This window comes from Medicago sativa, chromosome 2, assembly GCF_051527215.1.
Source record: "Medicago sativa cultivar Bolivia chromosome 2, Bolivia_mono, whole genome shotgun sequence".
NCBI lineage: Eukaryota > Viridiplantae > Streptophyta > Magnoliopsida > Fabales > Fabaceae > Medicago > Medicago sativa.
In genome coordinates this window covers 55,461,095-55,484,997 of record NC_140750.1, presented here as the reverse complement: position 1 = coordinate 55,484,997, position 23,903 = coordinate 55,461,095, and the positions used below count along the sequence as shown (strand labels likewise).

General features: G+C 32.0%; 6 protein-coding genes across 6 annotated transcripts; 5 read left to right on the top strand and 1 right to left on the bottom strand.

Annotated features, from left to right (window-relative positions):
- Nucleotides 1–4,272: 4,272 nt before the first annotated feature.
- On the top strand, nucleotides 4,273–5,436 carry LOC146949058 (thiohydroximate-O-sulfate sulfur/sulfate-lyase (nitrile-forming) NSP5-like; the record flags this gene model as incomplete). Its single annotated transcript, XM_085748477.1, has 1 exon — nucleotides 4,273–5,436. A coding segment is annotated over one exon (960 nt), but the record flags the coding sequence as incomplete, so codon positions are not given.
- LOC146949057 (1-aminocyclopropane-1-carboxylate oxidase homolog 1-like) lies at nucleotides 5,433–7,964 on the top strand. The gene is made up of 3 exons (XM_085745172.1): nucleotides 5,433–6,111; nucleotides 6,653–6,974; nucleotides 7,468–7,964. The coding sequence occupies exons 1-3, from the start codon at nucleotides 5,705–5,707 to the stop codon at nucleotides 7,744–7,746; spliced, it is 1,008 nt and encodes a 335-aa protein (XP_085601298.1). The 5' UTR covers nucleotides 5,433–5,704; the 3' UTR covers nucleotides 7,747–7,964.
- Nucleotides 7,965–8,460: 496 nt separating this feature from the next.
- On the top strand, nucleotides 8,461–8,835 carry LOC146949056 (uncharacterized). The gene has a single exon (XM_085748476.1). The coding sequence runs from the start codon at nucleotides 8,461–8,463 to the stop codon at nucleotides 8,833–8,835; it is 375 nt and encodes a 124-aa protein (XP_085604602.1).
- Nucleotides 8,836–9,610: 775 nt separating this feature from the next.
- LOC146949055 (1-aminocyclopropane-1-carboxylate oxidase homolog 1-like) lies at nucleotides 9,611–12,515 on the top strand. The gene is made up of 3 exons (XM_085745171.1): nucleotides 9,611–10,398; nucleotides 11,284–11,605; nucleotides 12,011–12,515. The coding sequence occupies exons 1-3, from the start codon at nucleotides 9,857–9,859 to the stop codon at nucleotides 12,266–12,268; spliced, it is 1,122 nt and encodes a 373-aa protein (XP_085601297.1). The 5' UTR covers nucleotides 9,611–9,856; the 3' UTR covers nucleotides 12,269–12,515.
- A 1,167-nt stretch (nucleotides 12,516–13,682) lies between these two features.
- On the top strand, nucleotides 13,683–17,089 carry LOC146949054 (1-aminocyclopropane-1-carboxylate oxidase homolog 1-like). Its single transcript, XM_085745170.1, has 3 exons — nucleotides 13,683–14,353; nucleotides 15,514–15,835; nucleotides 16,624–17,089. The coding sequence occupies exons 1-3, from the start codon at nucleotides 13,824–13,826 to the stop codon at nucleotides 16,882–16,884; spliced, it is 1,113 nt and encodes a 370-aa protein (XP_085601296.1). The 5' UTR covers nucleotides 13,683–13,823; the 3' UTR covers nucleotides 16,885–17,089.
- Nucleotides 17,090–19,250: 2,161 nt separating this feature from the next.
- Nucleotides 19,251–22,647, bottom strand: LOC146949053 (transcription factor JUNGBRUNNEN 1-like). Its single transcript, XM_085745159.1, has 3 exons — nucleotides 22,360–22,647; nucleotides 20,715–21,034; nucleotides 19,251–19,781 (listed from the first exon to the last, which is right to left on the bottom strand). Exons 1-3 carry the CDS (start codon nucleotides 22,559–22,561, stop codon nucleotides 19,407–19,409), a joined length of 897 nt encoding a protein of 298 aa, XP_085601285.1. The 5' UTR covers nucleotides 22,562–22,647; the 3' UTR covers nucleotides 19,251–19,406.
- Nucleotides 22,648–23,903: the final 1,256 nt, after the last annotated feature.

Below are 23,903 nucleotides of genomic sequence, written 5' to 3'. Positions count from 1 at the left end.
TCTCGAACAATGAATATTTAAGTTAGTGAATGTCAAAATCTCTTTTTTAACGTATATCAAATGAGTTTGAAATAACTTTTACTGTTTTTGAATAAATTTCAAAAAAATTCATTTTTAAAAATACAAAGAAAAATTCATTTTTTTAAAATCTAAAACAAAAGGGCCCTAAATAAAGAAAGACTTAATTAATGATGTGGTCCCTTAAGTTATTTGTTGGTTACATTTTAGTCCCATAAATATGTTACAATTTTGTCCCTTTAAGTTATCTTCCGTCAACCAAATAAATTCTCACCATCAAAACCGTTAACCCACTGTTTAAAGTGGATAGACATTGCAATTGCAAGTTGTCACGTCACCGTTCACATGTGTTTATTTAACGTTTTGGCAAAAGACTGACACCGAGGATTTATTTGGCTAACAAACAAATAAGGGACCAATTGTAACAAATTAATAACTTAAAGAATACCATATCCTCCGCGTTTATTAATTGTAACAATTAGACAAACCAAATAAGGGACCAATTGTAACAAATTAAGCCATAAAGAAATAAAGAATATACCATATCCTCCGTGTGGTCTTTTGATATGCGAGAACTTAATTGGCACCCTTAGAGCATCCACAATAGAGACACCCATTTTTGGGTACTTAAATGGATCCCACACGTACACATCACTTTTTTATTATTTTTTAATAGTAGTACCTAATAAGCACTCAATCCCTCCAACCCAGATCTCACACAAAGTTCTTAAATGGGACCCACTAATCAACTATCAATAACTTTATATCACTACATTTCAATTTTTTAATATTAAAAGCGTGCGGGTCCCGTTTAAAGTTGGGGGTCTTAAATAAGACCCCGGGTCTTAAGAGACCCCCAAAAAAAAATTCCCCAATGGGGGTACCTATTAGGTACGGTGTCTTAATCGGTAAAGACACCACCATTGGGGATGGTCTTATAACCTCGACTGTAAAGTCTCTTGTTGTCAGCGTAGTAGCATCATTGTTTAAGAGTTCCGCCAAATCTTGCGGCGTATTATCCTCTTGACCAAATACATGCAAAGAAATGGATCCCGTCATATTAGCATGTCTTAACGCTCTTGCAAAATTCGAACAAGCACGACCTCTGTTTCTAGTAGGAGCACAGTTCTCGAAATCCCACCAGATGTGGATGGGTAGATCTTCATAACCCTCCGCCATTGTTTCTTCCATGGGTGACGCGGAAGCTCACAAACTTAGGGTTTCCGGAATCCACCAGAATTGAGAGAAAATCTCGAATAACTTTATTGAATCAAAAAGTGTGTCTCTTAGGCTACATAAGTTTTGCTTATATAGTGAAAGAAATAACAAACCTGTGGGCCAAAATAAAATAAAACGTAATAATAATAGAGAGTTCTAGAAAATAACTAAGATTTGACTAAATAATAAATACAACTAAATTACTAATAAAACCCTCCAGTGTGCCTCTTAGGCTACATAAGTTCTGCTTATATAGTGAAAGAAATAACAAACTCGTGGGCCAAAATAAAATAAAACGTAATAATAATAGAGAGTTCTAGAAAATAACTAAGATTTGACTAAATAATAAATACTACTAAATTACTAATAAAACCCTCCTACATCACGGGGTTAGGGTTTTGGTTTCACGTTGGTGATGTGGTTAGTGTGATATTCCGCCGGCGGTACGAAGAGGTGGAATGATCGTCGTTGATGATGTCGTGAGTGTGATTTCCTACATTCCGGGTGTCGGAGATTTCTGTTCCGTTTACGACTGTTACGGAGGAAGTAGAGGCGTATAGAGAGAGAGGTTGCTGCAAGTTGTTCTAAACCTAACCCGAACCGGTTCCAAACCAGTTTTGTGAAATGGTTTCAGGTATACCCGTGTTCTAACTTTTATTGAAAACCACAGTTATTTATTAAAAAATTGCATATTTAAAATAAAATACAAAAGTTCCAACATAAACTTACTGCTTTAAACCTCTTAACATTTAGAAAAATCCTTTTATTAATTGGGTTAGGTTTCTTAAATATGGAATGGTTTGGTTATTGATTTGGTTAGGATTTTTTAACCAAAATTAATTCTACAAAATCAATTCATTCAGGGGCCGTTTGTTATAGTTTTTAAAAAAAATGGATTTTTGTAGTGTAATATGTTTTTGTTATAATTTTTTTAACAAAGAAATTTTTATGGAAAGTTTCAAATGAAAAATTCGTTGGAATAGTTCATCTTAAAATGTCATATTAAGTATTTCATCATTTTGTTGTAATTTTTTTTGGATGCTAAAATTTTGAAAAAATCTCTAAAAGAAAACTATTTCAAATGGCTTTTCATAAAAATCATTTTTGAAAGATGAAATTTTCAAAAAATATGTGATATTTATTACGTAAAATCTAGAACAATGATTATGTAAGTTAGAGAACGTCAAAATCTCTTTTTTAACTTATAACAAATGAGATTGATATAACTTCTACTATTTTCGAATAAATTTTCAAAAAAATCCATTTTTAGAAATACAAAGAAAAATCCATTTTTTTTAAATCTAAAACAAACGGGCCCTCAAAATCAATTTTCACTACCGCTAAACCAAACACACACGTCACGAAGAGTTGGTTGATTTGGGTTTTGACCCTCTTGTGTCTCTGACCCGGAAACATTTGTTCTATAATTTAATAATATTTAATATTGATTGTTATTTCTTTTTCTTTCTTTCATAAATACCATTTGTGATTTATATTTTTTTTGACAAAAATAAACTATATACATTCATTCAGGAGAAAAATATCTTTTTATTATATGATTTGAATTGTATTAGTATAAGGATTAGTATGTTTTTTTAATAGTACTTGATTAGACCTTACTTCACCTTTGGTCAGAAAACATTGAAATCACAACCGAGTATTATTTATATATCGATGATGATAGGATGATATCAAAACGAAATGCTGCAATCTAAGCATTTATATACAACAACATACAACAAATAAAAAATACTCCATCCGTTTCAAAATGAGTGTCGCTTTAGCCAAAAAAAATTGTTTCAAAATGAATGTCGCTTTCAGTTTCCAATGCAATAATAACTTTTTCTTTTAATTGTACCCTCCAATTAATACTCTGCACATTACTTCCAAAGTATTACTTTTAAAACTAACAAATAGTTAATAAGGATAATTTGGTAAAATAATCATTCTCTTTCTTTTAATCATTGCATTTCTTAATATGTGTGTAAACACCTAAAACGACACTCATTTTAAAACGGAGGGAATACTAAACAATAATGAGAGTGGTTGTAAATGTGGTGAATTGGGTATAAATGGAATTTTACTCAACATTTTACTCCCTCCGGTCCTATTTATAAGAAAAATTTGACTTTTTTGATTCATTGTAGAAATAATGTATTTGTATTTGGTCTATATTCTATAGCAAGTACATTAATTACTCAATGAATCTAAAAAGTCAACTTTTTCTTATAAATAGGACCGGATGAAGTAGCTTATAACATAAACTTGTGTATACTCTATTTTTATTTGGGTTTTTCTATCATGTGCAAATTTGCACATGATAAGAAGTTTAAAGTAGTAACTTTGACTTGGTACTTGTATTTTTTATATTAAATATGTAACTTTTAATAAATAATTGTTGGTTTTCAATGAAAAGTTACTACTTTTAGTTGCCTTAACATGTGCAATATTGCACATGTTAGACAAACCCTTTTTATTTTTATCATAATAGATAAAATAAAAAATAAAGTCAAATTGTTTTCTTATAAATTATAAGTTGTTTTCATAAACTATATCCTGATGAGCTTATGGAAATAAGCTGAAAACAACTTATGAAAATGTCACAAGTTGTGTTCATAAGTTTTCCCAAATAGTCTCACAAGTACTTATATCCATAAATAAGCTCATATAAGCTAATCCAAACATAAACTTTTGATTGTCGTCAAAGTTTGAACAATTTTCAAACATCGTTATCAGTAGACCACACAAGATACTTCACTATAGCAATTGCTTGTATGTTAGCTAAAGAAACTAATCCCTAAAAAATTGAAATCTCAACTTTAATTTCAAATCCTTTGATTATATTGAAAAATTATGCGTTATCTTCTACCACCACCTTGAATAGTTTCTGAGAATTTTAATATACTAGAGAATATTCTTAAAATTCTCTTAGGCCCTACAAATACTATTTATGACTCTGAAAAATTGAAATAATCTTATTGTGCTAAAAGTGATTCCTGGTACATTTTTTAAAATGAATTATTCAGAATATTTTAATTATTGTTTCAGCTTGATCAAAGAGGAATCTTGCAAGGAGCAAGAAGTTCACATGCTATTGCTGTAGTAGGACAGAAGGTTTATGCATTTGGCGGTGAGTTTGAGCCACGTGTCCCCGTTGATAACAAGTTACATGTGTACGACCTAGATACCTTGACATGGTCAGTAACCGATGTATCCGGGAACACACCGCCGCCACGTGTTGGTGTCACGATGGCTGCAGTTGGAGAAACCATCTATGTATTTGGTGGAAGAGATGCTGAACACAATGAACTCAATGAGCTCTATTCTTTTGACACTAAAACCAACAATTGGGCCTTGATTTCAAGTGGAGATGTTGGGCCTCCTAACCGTAGCTACCACTCCATGACTGCCGATGACCGACGTGTGTATGTTTTTGGTGGCTGTGGAGTGGCAGGAAGGCTCAATGATTTATGGGCCTTTGATGTTGTGGATGGCAAGTGGGTGGAATTTCCATCTCCTGGTGAAAGTTGCAAGGGAAGAGGTGGGCCGGGCCTAACAGTGGCCCAGGGAAAAATATGGGTTGTGTATGGTTTCGCTGGAATGGAAGTGGATGACGTGCATTTCTTCGATCTGGCCCAAAAAACATGGGCCCAAGTGGAAACAAGTGGGCTTAAACCAACGGCCCGTAGTGTGTTTTCAACTTGTTTAATTGGGAAACACATAATTGTATATGGTGGGGAAATAGACCCTAGTGACCAAGGTCACATGGGTGCTGGTCAATTTTCAGGTGAGCTTTATGCATTAGACACGGAGACACTATCATGGACGAGGTTGGACGATAAGGTGGAATCAGGTGATCATCCAGGGCCACGTGGGTGGTGCGCATTTGCCGGTGCTAGCCGAGGCAGCCAAGAGGGATTATTAGTGTATGGTGGCAACTCACCTAGCAACGACAGGCTTGATGACATTTTCTTCCTTGCTCTTGCTCAAAGTTAGTTGGTGAATAAATATATTCTGTGTAGTTGCATATGTGTGATCAATTCTAGGTGCATATGTGTGATAAGAGATCAGTATGTCATGTGAACTTAGGTATGTTTATGTGTGAATGTACTTGTGTGCTAGAATAAAATGTCAAAAACAAGAAGTGTGTGATGATTGTTGAATAAATGCGTTTTTTTTTTTTTTGTTGAAAGAAACAAACTTATAACATTTCATTTATCAAAGCGTGTTTAATACAACCTGGTATTTCAAATAGAACTTGGAAATTAGTTGACAATGAGGCCGCCTTAGCTTAAATATATGTTATTTAAATTATACCGTACTTGTATTTCATAACAAGTATTAAAATTAAAATTATGTAGCAGGAAATGCTCAAATTTATGACAGAAAAAGTGAACTAAAGGAATTTGATGAGTCAAAGGTTGGTGTCCAAGGACTCATAGAAAATGGTGTAACAAAAGTTCCACGCATGTTCTATTGTGAACAATCTAATATCAATCATGGTTCAGTCAATGAATCAAATTCAAAGCTTAGTGTCCCTACAATTGACTTAACAGGAATCCATGATGATCCTGTTTTGAGAGATGAAGTTGTAAGAAAAGTTCAAAATGCAAGTGAGAAATGGGGATTCTTTCAAGTAATAAATCATGGAATTCCAGTTCATGTTTTGGATGAGATGATCAAAGGGACACGTAGATTTCACCAGCAAGATGCCAAGGTGAGGAAGGAGTACTATACCCGTGATCTCACCAAAAAAGTTGTTTATCTTTCCAATTTTACTCTTTATCAAGACCAATCTGCTGATTGGAGGGACACACTTGCATTTTTCTGGGCTCCCGATCCTCCTAAAGCTGATGAACTACCACCGGTTTGCAGGTTTGTCTTAATACTACTTTAAGAGTAAACCACCAATTTCATAGTTTTATTCAAGGAAGAGACCATGTAATCTAGAGTTCAGCAGGAGGGTAAGTATAGTTTGACTAGTGATTATTCCGGTAAAAGTTCAAACGCGGGTACACTCTTGATTGATTTGACCTTCACTAAAACTTACAAATGAAATTACACTCTCACTCTCAAGTCATCCTAGTTAGTCCCTCATGTAAATGAAAAAAACAAGTAAACACTAGTGTTTGTTAAATATGATAAACAAGTAATCAAAGCCAAAAAGGCCCCTTTCTGTGCACTCAGTGTGTATGAGTTTTGCTGCTTGGCTTTATGAAAAAAATGTCATATACCATCTATTAATTTTTGTTTACTTGATAGATGAAATAAGAAAAAGTGTGTAAAATCCGAGAAAAAATACGTGGTGTACTCTTACTTTTGTCTTTCCAACTTTTTAGTTCCTTATAATTAGAGATCATCTTCTATACTTAGAATTCAATGTCCTTGATGATGGCTATTGATAACAAACTTGCAGTGATATTGTGAATGAATACACAAAAGAAGTAATGGAACTTGGATCTTCTTTGTATGAGTTATCGTCAGAAGCTCTTGGCCTTAATCGCTTTCACCTTAAAGAAATGGGTGGTGCTGAGAGTTTTTTACATCTATGTCATTATTATCCACCATGCCCTGAGCCAGAGTTAACCATAGGCACTACCAAGCACTCAGATGCTAGCTTTATTACAGTACTTTTGCAAGATCATATTGGTGGCCTACAAATTCTTCATGACAATCAGTGGATTGATTTACCTCCCATTCATGGAGCTCTTGTAGTGAACATTGGAGGTCTTCTACAGGTGAGTTCATCATGCACAAAATTAGCATTTTCATTCAACTTAATAAATAATTGTATCTAGATAAACACAAATGACAACACTGAAAACTATAGTAACATGGTGAAATGTATAGTAAAAGCAATTTTTGTGTTGTGTGTGCTAGTTTGAAATTGTAAATTCATCACATAGATTTATTATACTAATATGATGTATATTCATACAACATGTTGTTGGTTCGAGTGGTAAGAGACTCAATCTACTTAAGCAAGAAGTCTGACTTAGGAGTTCGATTTGACTCTTGCATATAAATGAAATGAGGAGCATCTTTACTCGTAGTTTCCATCTTAGAGATGACAAGGAGCCATGGTCCTAAGTTGATTAACTCTTATTTATTAGTAATCAGTAATAGTTTCTCTTCTTTGTGCATAAAGTCTAACAATGTATCAAAGGTCATATAAATATAAAATAAAAATTGATTGTTGACTATGATCAATTTTAATTTTTCTTTATTCAGCTTGTGAGTAATGACAAGTTCACAAGTGTTCAGCACAGAATTTTAGCAAAAAGTATAGGCCCAAGAATTTCAGCTGCAACCCTTTTTAGAACAGAAAATGATCATTCTCCTGAGGGCATACCGAAAGTGATTGGACCAATCAAGGAACTTTTATCTGAAGAAAACCCACCAATATATAGAGATACTTCTTTGAAAGAGTACTTGGCATATCGTTTTTCAAACGGTCTTGGAGCTTCTGCACTATCACCCTTCAAGTTGTTACACAAAGAAGCAACTTAGTGTTCATTTCAATAAATATATTGTTAAGCTGTTGTAGTTTGTGTAATATATTGTTAACCTTGGAAATTAACTTCAATTTTTTTTTTTTTTAAGTTATTAGGTTGTCTTGAAAAAATTGTTATAGTACATGTATCAGGCGAGTAGTTAAGAAAACTAATCCCTTATTGGATAATGAAGATACAGAAGTCAACACTATCAGTTGACTATCATTACTTGCAGTCTAAGCAACTAGTCATAAAGTAATTAGCTACGCTATAACACATGATAGCTTAATTTACACAAGCATTTTGTCTATATAAACTTGCTGTAATCACTACCTCTTCATTCATTTCTCAAGTTTCCTAATATGGTATCAAGAGCATTTTCCCTCACGGGAAAGGTTGTCACGATCCATAACCGTTTTTTCCTAACCGTTTTTCCGTTGTACATTCCTCTTTGATCATCTTCTTCGATCGTTTTCCTCATATTTTGTTGTTGATCTTCATGATGCTTTGCATTTTGATTGCAGATTCTGCAAGTTATTCTGTTTTTTGTTCGATTGAATTCTACTTCAATAGCTCATATTTTCTTCGTTTTCTCGAATTCAGTTCTTATTACTATAATTCGTTCCCTTTCTTCATCATCTCTTTGATTTTCGCATCATACTGGTGTGAATTTCTTCGTTTCTTGTTCCAGAATCTTCAAACTTGTTCTTCATTTTTCTTATGCATAACCATGTCTCCACGAGCTGTTCCTGCTCATCTTCAACAACCGAATCAAGATAATGATTATGCTTCCTTCGTGCACCCAAGCGAAGGTCCTAATTCTCTATCTGTTTCTCCCAAGCTTAATGGTTCCAATTACATTGCTTGGAACCGATCTATCCAACGAGCTTTGGGAACGAAGAATAAATTAGGTTTTATCAATGGATCTATTCCTATTCATGATCTTCAAGATCTGAATCGCAACGCTTGGGAACGTTGTAATCACTTAGTTCAATCATGGCTTATCAACTCTGTTTCTGATTCTATTGCTCAGACAATTGTGTTTTATGATACTGCATTTGAGGTTTGGCAGGATCTTCAAGAACGATTCTCAAAGATTGATTGAATTTGAATTGCCACTTTACGTTCCTCCATCAACAATCTGAAGCGAGGTACCAAATCTGTGCTTGATTACTTCACTGAAATGAAAGCACTTTGGGAAGAATTATCATCACACAGATCCATTCCCAATTGCGTTTGTGTTCATCCTTGTCGCTGTGAGGCCACAGGTGTTGCTAAGATTCACAAAACTGAAGGTCAAATCATGCAATTTCTTTTTATAAATTCTTCGTATCAAATAGGACAACATGTCAATGCATTCGAGGGTGAGTTTGAGCCACGTGTCTTCGTTGATAACATGTTACACGTTGAAAACATGCCACACGTGTATGACTTAGATACCTTGACATGACTGGTAGTCGATGTATCCGGCAACACCCACCGCAACGTGTCGGTGTCACAATGGCTGCACTTGGAGAAACCATCAATGTATTTGGTGGAAGAGATGCTGAACATAATGAACTCCATCCTTTTTTACTCTAAAACCAACAATTGGGCCTTGACTTAGTATATTATGATCTTAAATATTTAAGCTTCTACTATTAAAAGTCTTTTAACCAACAATAGCATACTAATATAAAAAAATTAGAAAAAAATTACAGACAACCGCGGTCTCTGTCGGTCTTTCTTCTAGCTCCGTTTCTGGCTAAAAATAGTGTGTGTATAATATAATGTTAATTTGGAATCATATTTGATTTATTTTCTACAATAATTTTGGTTTTATTAATTAATGACCTACTTGTTTGGATTCAAACATATACTTTTTTCTGAGTAAAAATCATAGTTTTGTCAAATAGGTTGATTGTGAGAAACCAGCTAATAAGGACAAACAAAAAAATGCTTCTTATCTAGCTAGTTGCTTTATTAAATCCAAGATATGTCAATAATTTAGTTGTCCTATACGCAGAGCATCCTAGGATACATTGACCTCTCCTCTTCCTTTCATCCATTCCTCTTAACCCCTTTGTTTTGAACCAATCAAGCTTTCTTTCATTAAAAAATTAATGTAAAGATAAGCTCAAAACAAGATGGCCACGATCACCAGTGATGATTTAGCAGGAAATGCTCAAATTTATGACAGAAAAAGTGAACTAAAGGAATTTGATGAGTCAAAGGTTGGTGTCCAAGGACTCATAGAAAATGGTGTAACAAAAGTTCCACGTATGTTCTATTGTGAACAATCTAATATCAATCATGGTTCAGTTAGTGAATCAAATTCAAAGCTCAGTATCCCTACAATTGACTTAACAGGAATCCATGATGATCCTGTTTTGAGAGATGAAGTTGTGAGAAAAGTTCAAAATGCATGTAAGAAGTGGGGATTCTTTCAGGTAATAAATCATGGAATTCCAACACATGTTTTGGATGAGATGATCAAAGGAATTTGTAGATTTCACCAACAAGATGCCAAGGTTAGGAAAGAGTACTACACTCGTGATTTCAGTAAAAAAGTTATTTATCTTTCCAATTTTACTCTTTACCAAGACCCATCTGCTGATTGGAGGGACACACTTGGAATTTTCTGGGCACCTCATCCTCCTAAAGTTGAAGAACTGCCAATAGTTTGCAGGTTTGTCATAGTAGTACTTAATAAAGGATTGATCTATTTGTTGGTATATAGATAAACTTACACATTCACTATCACTTCATCTCTATGTCAATGAAAATTATTTAGCATCCACACTTGAAATTTCACACGGACTCCCAAAGGTCGACACCGCTAATATAAAAAATATAGGACACCGACACTTTTTTTGGTTGTGGTCGGGGTTTGAATCCTGGACCTTGTCTATATTATGTATTGTCCGTACCAACTAGGCTAAACTCACGAGGGACATATTGGACACCGACACTGTTACATATATATTAATTTATTTATAGGCGGTTTAAAATGAAAATAAAAATACATACATAAGCATCTATAACTTGAGCAATTTATTTTATTTAAAAAAAGTTCTAAAACAAAATACCATAGTTTTTTTTTTAATTGACTAAAATTATTAAGGTAAACCTGCACAAGAAGCGCAAACAACTATTCAAAGAGACAACAAAACAAAATACCATAGTATTTGACTTTTATTTATTCAACTACTATAAAAAAAGCTAAAAATGTTGTAATCAACATTAAGTTCTATAACCCTGATCAACATTTTAATATCCATGTCAAGGGTACAAACTAATATTTTTATTTACAACCCTTTTTTTTAAGAAGCAAAATTAGCCTATCTGAATTGACATCGGAGAGAATCGAACTGAGACCTAGAGGAGGAGCACACTCCCATGTCCCAAGTCAATATCACCGAACCAACCCAAGTGGGTTGTTGTCCTCGAACTTGATAATGGATATAATTTTTTTTATGAACACTTGACATGGATATATCATATATAGATGGCTGAATAATTTCTTAAAATAGTTTTACAACTGATGATGATATTGATATCTTAATATTTCTAGTGATATTGTGACTGAGTACTCAAAAGAAGTAAAGGCTCTTGGTTCTTCATTGTATGAGTTATTGTCAGAGGCTCTTGGTCTTAATCGCTTCCACCTTAAGGAAATGGGTGGTACTGAAAGTTTTTTCCATGTATGTCACTGTTATCCACCATGTCCTGAGCCAGAATTAACCATAGGATCTAGCAAGCACACGGATGCGAGCTTTATGACAATACTTTTGCAAGATCATATTGGTGGCTTACAAGTTCTTTATGACAATCAATGGATTGATGTACCTCCCATTCATGGAGCTCTTGTAGTGAACATTGGAGATCTTCTCCAGGTGAGTTCATCATGCAAAAATTAACATCTTCATCATGTTTAAGTACATAATTTTCTCTAGATAAACACAAAGGACAACATTGTTTTAGAAATCGTGGTTGAGCCTAACATAATCCCACAAAACCGTTTTGTGAGGTGTAAACTCTCACCAGTAGTCCTATCTATCTGATATGAGACGAGCTTTTCCCAATACATTACACTTAAAAATACGTTGAATTGTAGAGTAAAGAGAATTTTCGTCTTGTTTACGCTAGTTTGAAATATTAAACTTGTGATGTTGATTTATTATACTTATTTTGCTAACTATGTGTTCTTTGTGCATAGTCTAAAAATGTATCAAAGGTGATATAAATGTCAAATAAAAATTGAATATTGACTATGATCAATTTTAATTTTTCTTTTACAGCTTGTGAGTAATGACAAGTTCACAAGTGTTCAACACAGAGTTTTAGCAAACCATGCAGGCCCAAGAATTTCAGTTGCAACCGTTTTTAGAACACATGATCATTCACCAGAGGATATGGAAAAAGTGATTGGTCCAATCAAAGAACTATTATCTCAAGAAAGTCCACGGATATACAAAGATACTTCTTTCAAAGAGTTCTTAACACGTCGTTTTGCAAATGGAATTGGAGCTTCTGCACTATCACCCTACAAGTTGTGACTTATGCACAAATTGAATGCAATATAGGGTTCATATTCATGGATTTTTGGGTGTTGTGCTGAAAAGCAGCTTAGTGTTTATTTTGGTAAATCCATTGTTAAGCTCTTGCAAGTTCTCTATTAATCACTTATTAACGACGCATTTGGTTTGTAGTTTCTATTAGTCAGTTTCTATTTGTGTTGAGCAGAGACTTAATTATTAATAAATTTTGCTGTTCAAAAAATAAATAAAAAACTCAGCTTAAAAATGATATAAATTTAAAACCTTTAATTTTGAGCTTTACACTTTCATTTTCCATGTGTAATACAAAAATATTTCATCAACAACCATTTTTTCACACACTCAAGACATCTAGTTAATCACGTACAAACGTATGGTTAATTCAGTTGAATATTCAAGATCACCTTAAAAATGCTGGTTAATTTGTGAAGTTGAATTAACAACAATTTTGACTTTGAATTGAATTCATCATTTACTCATCTGAATTAACCATATTTTTGAATGTGAATAATCAGGTGTTGCACAAACGTCCCAAAAAATGAATGTCGATGCATCATTAATGTTTATAATATTTTGATGGCTTTGTATTGCTTGATGTGACACCCTTTAAACTTGCAGAAATAATGTTAGAAAAATGGAAAATTTGTTGAAAAACAAGGACTTTATTTAATATATATTTGTAGAACATAAAAAAATAAACTCATTTGCAAAGAGAACCATGCTAGACTTTTACAAATATTCTAATGTAAATATGAATACAAGGACCACAAATCCTTAACTCTTGACGTCACATCGCAAGAACTTTTATGAATATCCTTTCACCACAACATATCTCAAATTGCTGGTTGCATAGTTACAATTCAAATATATTGTGAGCAACACAACTTGTATGAATATTACATTTCAAATTCTTCAATGTAAATTTCATTGTTTAAATGAGATGAATTTGGAAATTTTATAAACAAATGAATTTTTTGAAGTATTGTAGAATTTCGAACACTAGCTAAAAAAAATGTCATTATTACCAAAAAATGTAAACAAACTAAATTTAATATCTTTTTTTTTTTATAAAAAAATTTAAAATTTGAAATTCTTCCCTTACTCTATAAAATGTGAATCTCAAATTATTCATTATAATTCTTTCAATTTACACAAATTTATTCCAATATGCTTCAAAAATTTAAACATTGTTCCTATTTATTTTACCAATTGATCCCTGAAAAATTGTAAACAATTGCAAATTGATTAAAATACATTTCATTTTTATAAATTGGTCCCTAAGTTTTTTAATGTTACGTTTTTTTGGCTGTCTTTGGAATCAAAGATATATGGTTTTATGATATCTTACTATAGCCAATAAATGTCAAACAAGAAATGCTTCTTATCTAGTTGCTTTATTAAATCCAAATTAGGTTTGTCCTTTTATGCGGAGTATTCTAGGAGACAAATGATACCCATTCCTTCCATTTATACCTCTTCAACCCCTTGGTTTTGAAATCTTCAAAGTATCTTCCACTACAAAAAATTAATGTACACATAATAACCTCAAACTATTATGATGGCCACAATAACAAGTGATGCTCCAATTTATGACAAAAAAACTGAACTCAAGAAATTTGATGAGTCAAAGGTTGGTGTCCAAGGACTTGTAGAAAATGGAGTAACAAAAGTTCCACGCATGTTCTACTGTGAACAATCTAGGATCAATGATGTTTCAGTCAATGATTCAAATTCAAAGCTTAGTATCCCTACAATTGACTTAACAGGAATCCATGATGATCCTGCTTTGAGAGATGAAGTTGTGAGACAACTTCAAAATGCATGTGAGAAATGGGGATTCTTTCAAGTAATAAATCATGGAATTCCAGTTCAAGTTTTGGATGAGATGATCAAAGGAACTTGTAGATTTCACCAACAGGATCCTAAGGTGAGGAAAGAATATTACACCCGTGATCTCACTAAAAAAGTTGTTTATCTTTCCAATTTTACCCTTTCCGAAGATCAATCTGCTGAGTGGAGGGACACACTTGCATTTTTTTGGGCACCAAATCCTCCCAAAATTGATGAACTACCACCAGTTTGCAGGTTTGCATAATAATTCTTTAAGAGTAAACCCCTAATTAATTTAATATATGAGAAATGTTATTTAACAACCATTTAGTTGTCCAACAACTACGTATTTATATACTATGTAGTTACAATTTCGTTTATGATTAGTTTTTTCTTTCTCTCCTCAAGTCAAATCAATAATTATAAATAATATACTTTTATACAGTTGTCAAATACATGTCAAGTTTTAGTTGTTAAAATAACTTTCCTTTATATATATGGTTTTTTAATTCTTTGGTTTTTAAGGAAAAAAATCATGATATATAAGTAAAGTTTAGTAAATGATTATTCCAATCAGAGTTGGAATTTGGAACTCTCAATTGATTTGACCTTCATGAATAAAATTACACTCTCACTCCTAAGTCGCCCTAGTTAGTCCGTAACTCGTGTAAATAAAAATAATAAGTAATCACTAAGTGTTTGTTAAAGATGATGAAGAATAAATTAGATGGTATTAGACTTTAGTGATCTCTATTATGTTGATGCGTGAATTTGAACCTGCAAATCTCCACTTCTGTGTGTGAGTTTTCAGCTAGACTCATTACAAAAAATGTCAATGTTAGAAAACAACTAGTAACTGAAGAGTAAATGAACGATAATTTGCAACACAATAAACATGTCTGCAAGTAAAAAGCAGTTGTAGTTCCATAATATTTCAACGGGCGAAGTAATTAGGGTTTACAATGTTACTAGCTTTATATAAATAATACGTCCAGATTACAACAATAACCCTTAATCAAAGTGTGAGGGCTATTGCCCCGACACCCCTCAATCGGTTCCCTACAACAAACAATTGGGTTAAACACACGGGGGATACTCACTGCGCTCGCTCAGCTACCTCGCCCCTTGCCCCCTTGACACTGCCTATGAGCCATACTCAACGGGCATAAACTATATGTTATTTTTGTTTGCTTGAAAGACCAAGTAAGAAAAAGTGTGTAAAATCCTAGACAAAATTGGTGGTATATTCTTACTTTTAACATTAAGCATTATCCCTTCTAATCAATGATGACATTATATGCTTTGGCTGCTAATATCCTTATTTCCATTAATTTTTTTGGTTCTTTATAGTTAGAGGTCATCTGTAATTAGAATTCTCTGTCCTTGATGAATTGCTAATGATTACAAACTTGCAGTGATATTGTGAATGAATACACAAAAGAAGTAACGACACTTGGTTCTTCTTTGTATGAGTTATTGTCAGAGGCTCTTGGCCTTGATCGTTCTCACCTTAAAGAAATGGGTGCTGCTGAAAGTTTTTTCCATCTATGTCATTATTATCCACCATGCCCTGAGCCAGAGTTAACCATTGGCACTGTCAAGCACTCAGATGCTAGCTTTATTACAATAGTTTTGCAAGATCATATTGGTGGCTTAGAAGTTCTTCATAACAATCAATGGATTCATGTAGAACCCATTCATGGAGCTCTGGTAGTGAACGTTGGGGATCTTCTACAGGTGAGTTTCATAATGCATAATAAAGAATATACTTTTTTTGTTTATATTTAAAATTGGTGAAAGGATAAATTATTATTAAAGCTACACTAAGATCTTTATACATATGTCTTCAACGAGATTAAAACTATAATTTGGAGTAACAAAATAAAACTCTTACCACTAAACTGATATCTCCTAAACATTCAACTAGCATAATCAGTCAGCTTAGTAAATAATTTTATCTAGATACTATAGACAAGCAAAAAGGACAAAACTATAGTCAAATATTGATAAAATGCCTTCTTTTAGATTCTCTTGATCTTGTTTGGGTTAGGCTTGGCTCCCCAACTTTTTCTTATCAATACATTTTTTGACCTTTATGGAAAAAAAATAAGAAGAGAATTTTTGTGTTTTCTGTGTGCTAGTTTGGAATTGGAAATCCATGATATTGATTTATTATAATATAAATATATGATGCATATATTGATACCAACATGTGATTGGTCCGAGTATTAAGGGACTTGGTCAACATAATCAAGTGGACATGAGTTTGAACTTTGACTCTTCTTGCATGTGGAGAAAATTCGGATGGAAGAGAATTATCGACTTTGAGCACCTAATTGATTTCTTGACAAAATGGTCGTGAATACTTCGTACATATAGGGCTATAACATGGTTATAAAAATATATGATGTGTATTGATTTGAGACAACAATAATTTCTCTTCTTTGTGCATAAAATCTAAAATTGTATATATGTCAAATGAAAATTGAATGCTGACTATGATCAATTTAATTTTATTTCTGCAGCTTGTGAGTAATGACAAGTTCAAAAGTGTTCAACACAGAGTTTTAGCAAAACATGTAGGCCCAAGAATTTCAGTTGCAACCCTTTTTAGAACACAACATGATCATTCTCCTGAGGGCATACCAAAATTGATTGGACCAATCAAGGAACTTTTATCTGAAGAAAACCCACCAATATACAAAGACACTTCTTTGAAAGAGTACTTGAAATATCGTTTGGCAAGCGGCTTTGGAGCTTCTGCACTATCACCTTTCAAGTTGTGACTTATGAACAAATTGCATGCAATCTTTGGCTGTGTTTTTATTCATAATTTTGGATTTAATGTTGCTCCGTTAGTAGTCAATTTAGTGTTAAGAGACTTAGAGTTTGGTAATTCTATTGTTAAGTTCTAGTAATGACAGACTTTATGACATTTTCTTCCTTGCGCTTGCTCAAGTTAGTTGGTTAATAATTAATGTGTTTTTTTTTTTTTTAAGAAGTTAAACTAATCCACTAATAATTAGCATATATGTTATAGTGTAATAATTACATTGTGTGTGGTGGTGAACTCTAGATGTATGCATGTGGCTGTGGAGATAGTCTTACATAATACAAATAAAATTATTTGAACGTACACAAAAATAAAAAAAAAATTAAATGATGAATAAATTAGTTTATTCAATATCTTTAGACAATTTTTTTTTTAAAAAAGGTATTTATATAAGTGTGCCTAAACTTCTTAGATTTATGTTTCTCCCTAAGCAAATATTTTTGGTGCTTGTGATAAGAGAACAATATGCCATGTGAACTAAGGTGTGTTTATGTTTGTGAATTTACTTGTGTGTGTGAGTAAAATAACCATCATTTACATTATTGAATCGGTTTGTGCAAACCCACTAATTTTTTGTTTTGGTTGGGTTAAGTAGTGGATTATCTAAAAAATTTCTTTTGTTTTTTTGTTAATATTAAATGATTAAATGACGAGTCTTCATATCTAAAATGGCTTAAACATTATGTGAGCGTTCAAATAACTATATGAAATTGCATAGACGTACTATGATCAACACTCTTATAAGTTTCTCACACTATTGAGTAAACAAAGGTTTTTGTACACTATTAAATTGGTGTTAATTTTTAATTCCAATTTAACACTTTTTTTTTCTCTATCTCTTTTCTCATCACATTATCATTTATCAACATACAATATCACACTGTTGATTTCTTTCTTTTTCAAGGCATTGTATATATAGTACTATAGTAGACCTACGGGTATCCAAATAACTCATTAAAATATTTAAACTAATTAACCCATTTATATTGACCTTGTCGTGTTGATTTGAGACTTTGTAGTATGTTTATTTTAAGGTCAGGTTTGATTCTTCTCAATACCAATTTTGATGAATTTTAGCTTCTTAAAAAAAGTATTTAAACTAATTATATAGGATTGCATTTCTAATTATTTCTAGTGTACTCCTAGATTACGAACTCCTGTAGAAGCTAAAAATAACAAACTTTGGAGACTCAAAAGATGACCTCATTGTTTATTCACATAAGCAGAGTAGACTATATCTAAGGTCATTTTCCTATATTCTATTATAATGTTTTTTTATTAATACGTAGCATTATTGGAGTACTCTTCCAGAAGATTGACTGATATATTTCATTTTATTTATGGAGTACTTTTCTAGAAGAAACCGTAGGCATTAAATAAAAACAAGTGTACAATTAATAATTAAAATATGTTACTATTATTAACTTTCATTTGTTTTTAGTAGCCAAGTCAATTTTTTATAACCGTTCAAAAAAGTCAATTTTTTTATACATTGAGAATATAAGTGATACTGATCTAGCTGAGAACATCAAACTATTTTCAAATCTTATACCCCTTTGAGAAAGGACCAATGACAAGTTGACAACTACAACCGTCTAAATGTATACAAGTTGACAACCACATCCTCCCTAGTCCCTTGCAATCAACCAGCCTCATTATATCATCAATTTTGTAGTTGTGGATTATATATGCATGTAAATTGAAAGACTAATTATCTTGTTCTTTACGTGGGTGGACTTCTCTTTTTCTTACTAGAAACACATATATCTAAACGAGTTGAATATCCAAGGACTGCTTATAATTATTTTGGGAGAATATATATAGTTCAAGCTATGAATTAGAATTCAGCATTGTTTAAAGATAATAAACATAATTAAAGGAACTATGTAAAAATACAAATACAATAAGTGCCTGTTTGGATTTGAGTTAGAAATCGCGCCACATTGAAATATCGCGTCACAAAGCAGCGGAATCGTGAAAATTGTGAAGCTGTTATTTGGAGCTTCTTGATGGATGCGTGTTTCTTGCCTTTTCACCGCTGAAGCAAACAAAACTAAGTAGAGTAGAATAAGTTAGAGGGGCTGTGCTTCGGCCCTCTTTGTAATAGAAAAAATAAGAGAATAAGTTAGTGGGACCGACGAGGCTTATGGTCTACGTCAACTAGACTTTGCCTAATAAATGAATTACCAAGAAATTACGAGTTTTTGGATGAAAGATGTTTTAAGTCAAGAATTTATCCCCCTTTATTTGAAAGTTTTGAGGAATAAACTTAATAGCATAAGTAGAGAATTTAAGATTATGGTAGTGTTGAGCAGGAGGTGAATCCAAGCATCATATACACATAAGTCAATAAGTATTGTAAAAGACTAAGTTAAACATGCAACAATATCAATAATATTGTAGCTCTACAATACAAGCATATGATGATTAATGTATTTCCAAACTATTAATCTAAACATATGGCAATTATACTATTTACAAACTAGGTGAATCAACAGCAAACCTCACAACTGATCCAAGCTCATCCCAATTATCAAATGATAACAACTCATTAGCATCCTGCTTAATCCAAATATTTGGTGATGGTGTTACATTGTTTGCATGAAACTGATTGCTTTTTTCACTGCTTGTATAGTTATTGATTGATTTGTCCTCATGAATGTGATGATGTTCATGGCTTGCACCAAAATTTATATATGTTTGTTGATTTATGTTGAACTCCATATTGTTGTTCATTCTGGTGCTCGTGTTATGACTGACTTGATGCTTGTTAGCTAATTGTTTTGTCTGCGGTATTTGTTTCCTTTGTGATACATTTCTTTTGAGAATTCTACACAATGTCCAAATTTCCTGCATGCCATAGACAAAAATCATTAGGACATATGTTTGTTCAATATAAAAAAATAAAATAAATTAATTTGATGTTTCATGTTGATCGTAATGGGTTGGAGTTACCCTTGTAATCCCCATTAATAATACTCTTGCTTATAAAAAAGAGAAATGTTAACGAGTGCCTTCGGTGCACTCTTTAAGCCCTTTAATTAGTAATTTTTTTATGAAAAGTTGTGTATTGAGTGCATTAGAAATTATAATAGTTGACTTTTTAAAAGAATAATCGCTAAATTTGGTATGTTTAAAGAACTTTTTTTTTTTTTTACATTTTTATGTAAGATAGAAAATTTTACAAGTTAGATTATTGTGATGATAACAAGCACTTTTCATTTCTATTAACATTTTTTAAAATAAAATGTTTAAATAAATGCACTCTATTTTTTTTTTGTCACTACCAAGAGAAAATAATAAAATAATTAAGGATTAAAGGGTATGATAAAATTATTCATGCATCAATTAAATGTGAGACTTGCACTACATCCCCTCACATTAACTAATCTAAAGTGCAACCCTAGTAGTTCGATAGCAGGTGCCTCTCATTCTATCTATAAATTTGGGTTCATTCTCAATCTTATAAAAACCGGCTAATAAAAGGTGAGGTAAAACTCAAACATGTTTAAATCATATCTCATTAAATATGAGACTCTTTATCTAATTTAATTTTTAGTGTAAAGAATGTTTATCCCAAGAAAAAGTGAAAAATGTGACTAGAAATTTAGAAAGAGAGAAATAAATTCCATGTGTGTAAGAATTAACCTATGTACAAAATTTGTAAAAATTATGTAGGTCTTATATTTGTTTTTGATAAGCAAACTTTTATGAGCAAAGCTACTCCAAAATCAACATATATACATACAATAAAAGTTTGATGGTGGTATATAAGTTACTTACAGCTTCATGAGCATAATCAGCATCATTCTTAGCATAGGAAATGTTTGTTTTGACATCAATGGTTGATGGAAGACGAAACTCATGCATCATCCAATCAGTTTTGGTGCCTTTTCTGGCACTACCACGATAGTAAACAAGTGTTTTTTTGAGTCCAACACAATCATTTCCTTCTCCTCCATTTGAGTATATTGCTTTGTCTATTCCAGTTGCTTTCCAAAATCCAGAGCCAGTCACTCTATTTGGTCTAACGCTGTTCCTATATTTTCTTCCTCTTTGGCAAAAAAAGTAACATTCCTTCTCTGCTCCAGCTACATTTGCTTCTGCATAATGTATGTAACTAAATTAATTAGTATAGTTACCTATAATGAAAAGGAAAAATAAAGGAAGAACAAATATTAGTTGCACTATATATAGAGAGAATTACGTGGGATAGAATATTTTTCAGTGTAATTGAGGCATAATATTTTCACATAGAATCAGGGGCGGATCTGAGATTAAATTATTAGTGGGGTTATTTTTTTTTTTTTTTAAAGGAAGTAAGACTAAATTTTTTGGAGAAATAAATATTAATAGATAATGCACAACGTAAGTTACAAAATCTTATCTTAGAACTCGTGCGCGCGCACACGCACACATTCACGCGCGCGCGCCACACACACACACACATATATCAAAGTTGCAAAAAAAAAAAAAAAAAACATTGCAAGCATTATAGCTTATTGGAAGATAACCAAGTCAATGTGTTTGGAGTTCACAAGTTCGACTCTCATTGAGTTTATTTTTACAAGTAAATTTATTTGTTTATGTTGTTTATATTATCATGAAAAAATTATTAAAAAAACGCAAAAGTTAAAAGTTGAACCGACAACAACCAAACACAAATGTCGCGCCACTAGACCAAAATATGATTTCACATTATGTTTCGAAATAGAACATATATATTATATAATTATGCTCATTATATTTCAAAAAAAAAAAAATTATGCTTTGTATATAAAAAAAAAGAAAGAAAAGAATGGGCTGGGCTGGTGTGGCAATAGCCACACTCAGCCTCCCACAGACCCGCCCCTGCATAGAATATTATGTTTGTGTGTTTTTCTTTTACATGTTTTTATATGTCTGCAAAAAATCATGTATATTTAAGATATATTGTAATTATTCCTTTGTAGCTGATGACTGATCACTATATTGCAATTTTATATATTTAGTAACAAATTTCATGTTTTCTATTTTAAAATTTTCATAGCTAATATAACTTTTTCTTATTAATTGTCACAATACTTAGATTTATAAAAAGGTTTCCAATTATTGATAATCATGATCACGTCTCCAGCAGTAAAAAAAAAATGACCACTTCTCCAGAAAGATGATTAAGACAAAAGAAAAATCTTGAATGTAGTTATAACTAAGGTATATGTATGCAATAATCAAACTATGTGTGTCTGGGCATGCAAATATTGTCAACATGTTTTTCTTCCATTTTTCCTTATAGTTTGTGTCATTTAGAAACCCCTTTCGATAGTGATTTCTTCTTATAAGAAATTTATTAATCTTTAATATTTGTAAATTTAAGTGTGAACTATAAAAGAATCAATTGAAAATTTATAAAAGAAAAAGCAAAAGTATTAGTTAGATGACAACATACTTGGAAGATCCCAAGGATCATATTTGTAGATATCAATTTGTTTGATAAGATCAATAGCAATAGGTTTCTTATCAAGTTTTCTTCGAAGATAAAAAGTAACAAGTTCTTCATCAGTGGGATGGAATCGAAATCCAGGAAGTGGAACATCATCATCATCTGCAACATATTCATTATCCATGTTGAAATCCTTGTTCACACCCATCTTCTCTCACTATATGTTTGTGTTTATGTTTGATTTGATTTTGGTTTTTCCCTATAGATATAAAAGGAAAGGAAAAAAGTCGTGGAAGAATTTCAACAAAACTGAGAACCTTCTTTTATTAAATTTAGAGTTTTTTTTTTTTTCCTTAAGAGGAAGGTTCATTTTATATAGATTAAAAAAAGCGAGTCTTACTTTATTTTTTTTAAATGATTTTTATGAAAATTTATTAAAAAACATTAGTAGTTACTCATTTGTGATCATTTTATTTTTTTAGAGGTCATTTGTGATAAATTTAAACAACACACAAAAATACGGTATGCTACGGAGGAAATAATTTTCATGTTGGTCAAGTCATGTGATTTGACTTATTGCATTTATGGTGGAGGGCTGGACTTGCTCTATTATTTTGTTTAATTCAACATCTTACTATTTAGGAAAAAGACAGAACTATTTGTCAAAGAAACAAGAAAATAAAGGTTGAACTATTCCGTTCAAGTATCTTTCTCCTATTAATTGTTCCACACTTCGTGGCTAGAACCAAAAGTGTTTTGATTTGCCAATCTCGGTTTTTTTTTTTTTTTTTTTTTGTGAAAGAAATTTGCCAATCTCCATAACAGCCTCTACATCTAAAAATAAAGCAGCCTCTACATCTAAAAAATAAAGCAGCCTCAAAACAATTAATTTTGTCAAAATTTTACATTTTTTTCTATAAATAAAGCAGCCTCAAAACAATTAATTTTGTCAAAATTTTACATTTTTTTCTATAAGCAAAAGATCTACTAATATAAGAGGTATTCCAATTAAATTCAACTTAGATGAATAGAAAAAGATGAAGAGTTAACGACATAAGTCAAATAACACACAATCAAATTTCCTATAATAGTAAAATGGAAATGTTAACGCGTGTTTTCGGGGCGTTGTTTAAGGACAATAAGTAGTAATTATTTATGAAATATGTGTAATCAATGCATTGAAAATTGAAATATTTGACTTTTTTTTTAATAATAATTGTTTATTTTAGAATGGTTAAGGAGTATGCTGAAAACACTCGTTAACAAGACCGATAGTAAAATAGATCCACACTTCCTAGTTCCTTCATACAAGATACAATGATAAGACTTACATTTGGTCACTAATCATTGCCAAGCCTTAGCCATACTCAAATCCACCACCATTGTTAGGAAAAATGAGCTCAGCTCTAATGTCTCATTCTCCCCACAAAAATTGAGTGTCAAATCTTAGTGACCCCTTTTTTCCTTTACCACGAATTACCTTAAGAAGACTTGTTGACTAAGCTATGACCTAAGGTAATGAATACCTTTTTCAACGATCAACATGTGGA

Bases quoted from the DNA above. Each gene is read 5' to 3' on its own strand.
- LOC146949055 (XM_085745171.1), top strand. From the start codon at position 9,857: ATGGCCACGATCACCAGTGATGATTTAGCAGGAAATGCTCAAATTTAT. The intron at 10,399-11,283 runs GTTTGTCATAGT...TAATATTTCTAG, and splicing joins GAACTGCCAATAGTTTGCAG to TGATATTGTGACTGAGTACT. The intron at 11,606-12,010 runs GTGAGTTCATCA...TTTCTTTTACAG, and splicing joins ACATTGGAGATCTTCTCCAG to CTTGTGAGTAATGACAAGTT.
- LOC146949053 (XM_085745159.1), bottom strand. From the start codon at position 22,561: ATGGGTGTGAACAAGGATTTCAACATGGATAATGAATATGTTGCAGAT. The intron at 21,035-22,359 runs GTATGTTGTCAT...TACATTATGCAG, and splicing joins TGATCCTTGGGATCTTCCAA to AAGCAAATGTAGCTGGAGCA. The intron at 19,782-20,714 runs GTAAGTAACTTA...TATGGCATGCAG, and splicing joins CTGATTATGCTCATGAAGCT to GAAATTTGGACATTGTGTAG.
- LOC146949054 (XM_085745170.1), top strand. From the start codon at position 13,824: ATGATGGCCACAATAACAAGTGATGCTCCAATTTATGACAAAAAAACT. The intron at 14,354-15,513 runs GTTTGCATAATA...ACAAACTTGCAG, and splicing joins GAACTACCACCAGTTTGCAG to TGATATTGTGAATGAATACA. The intron at 15,836-16,623 runs GTGAGTTTCATA...TTATTTCTGCAG, and splicing joins ACGTTGGGGATCTTCTACAG to CTTGTGAGTAATGACAAGTT.
- LOC146949057 (XM_085745172.1), top strand. From the start codon at position 5,705: ATGTTCTATTGTGAACAATCTAATATCAATCATGGTTCAGTCAATGAA. The intron at 6,112-6,652 runs GTTTGTCTTAAT...ACAAACTTGCAG, and splicing joins GAACTACCACCGGTTTGCAG to TGATATTGTGAATGAATACA. The intron at 6,975-7,467 runs GTGAGTTCATCA...TTCTTTATTCAG, and splicing joins ACATTGGAGGTCTTCTACAG to CTTGTGAGTAATGACAAGTT.
- LOC146949056 (XM_085748476.1), top strand. From the start codon at position 8,461: ATGTCTCCACGAGCTGTTCCTGCTCATCTTCAACAACCGAATCAAGAT.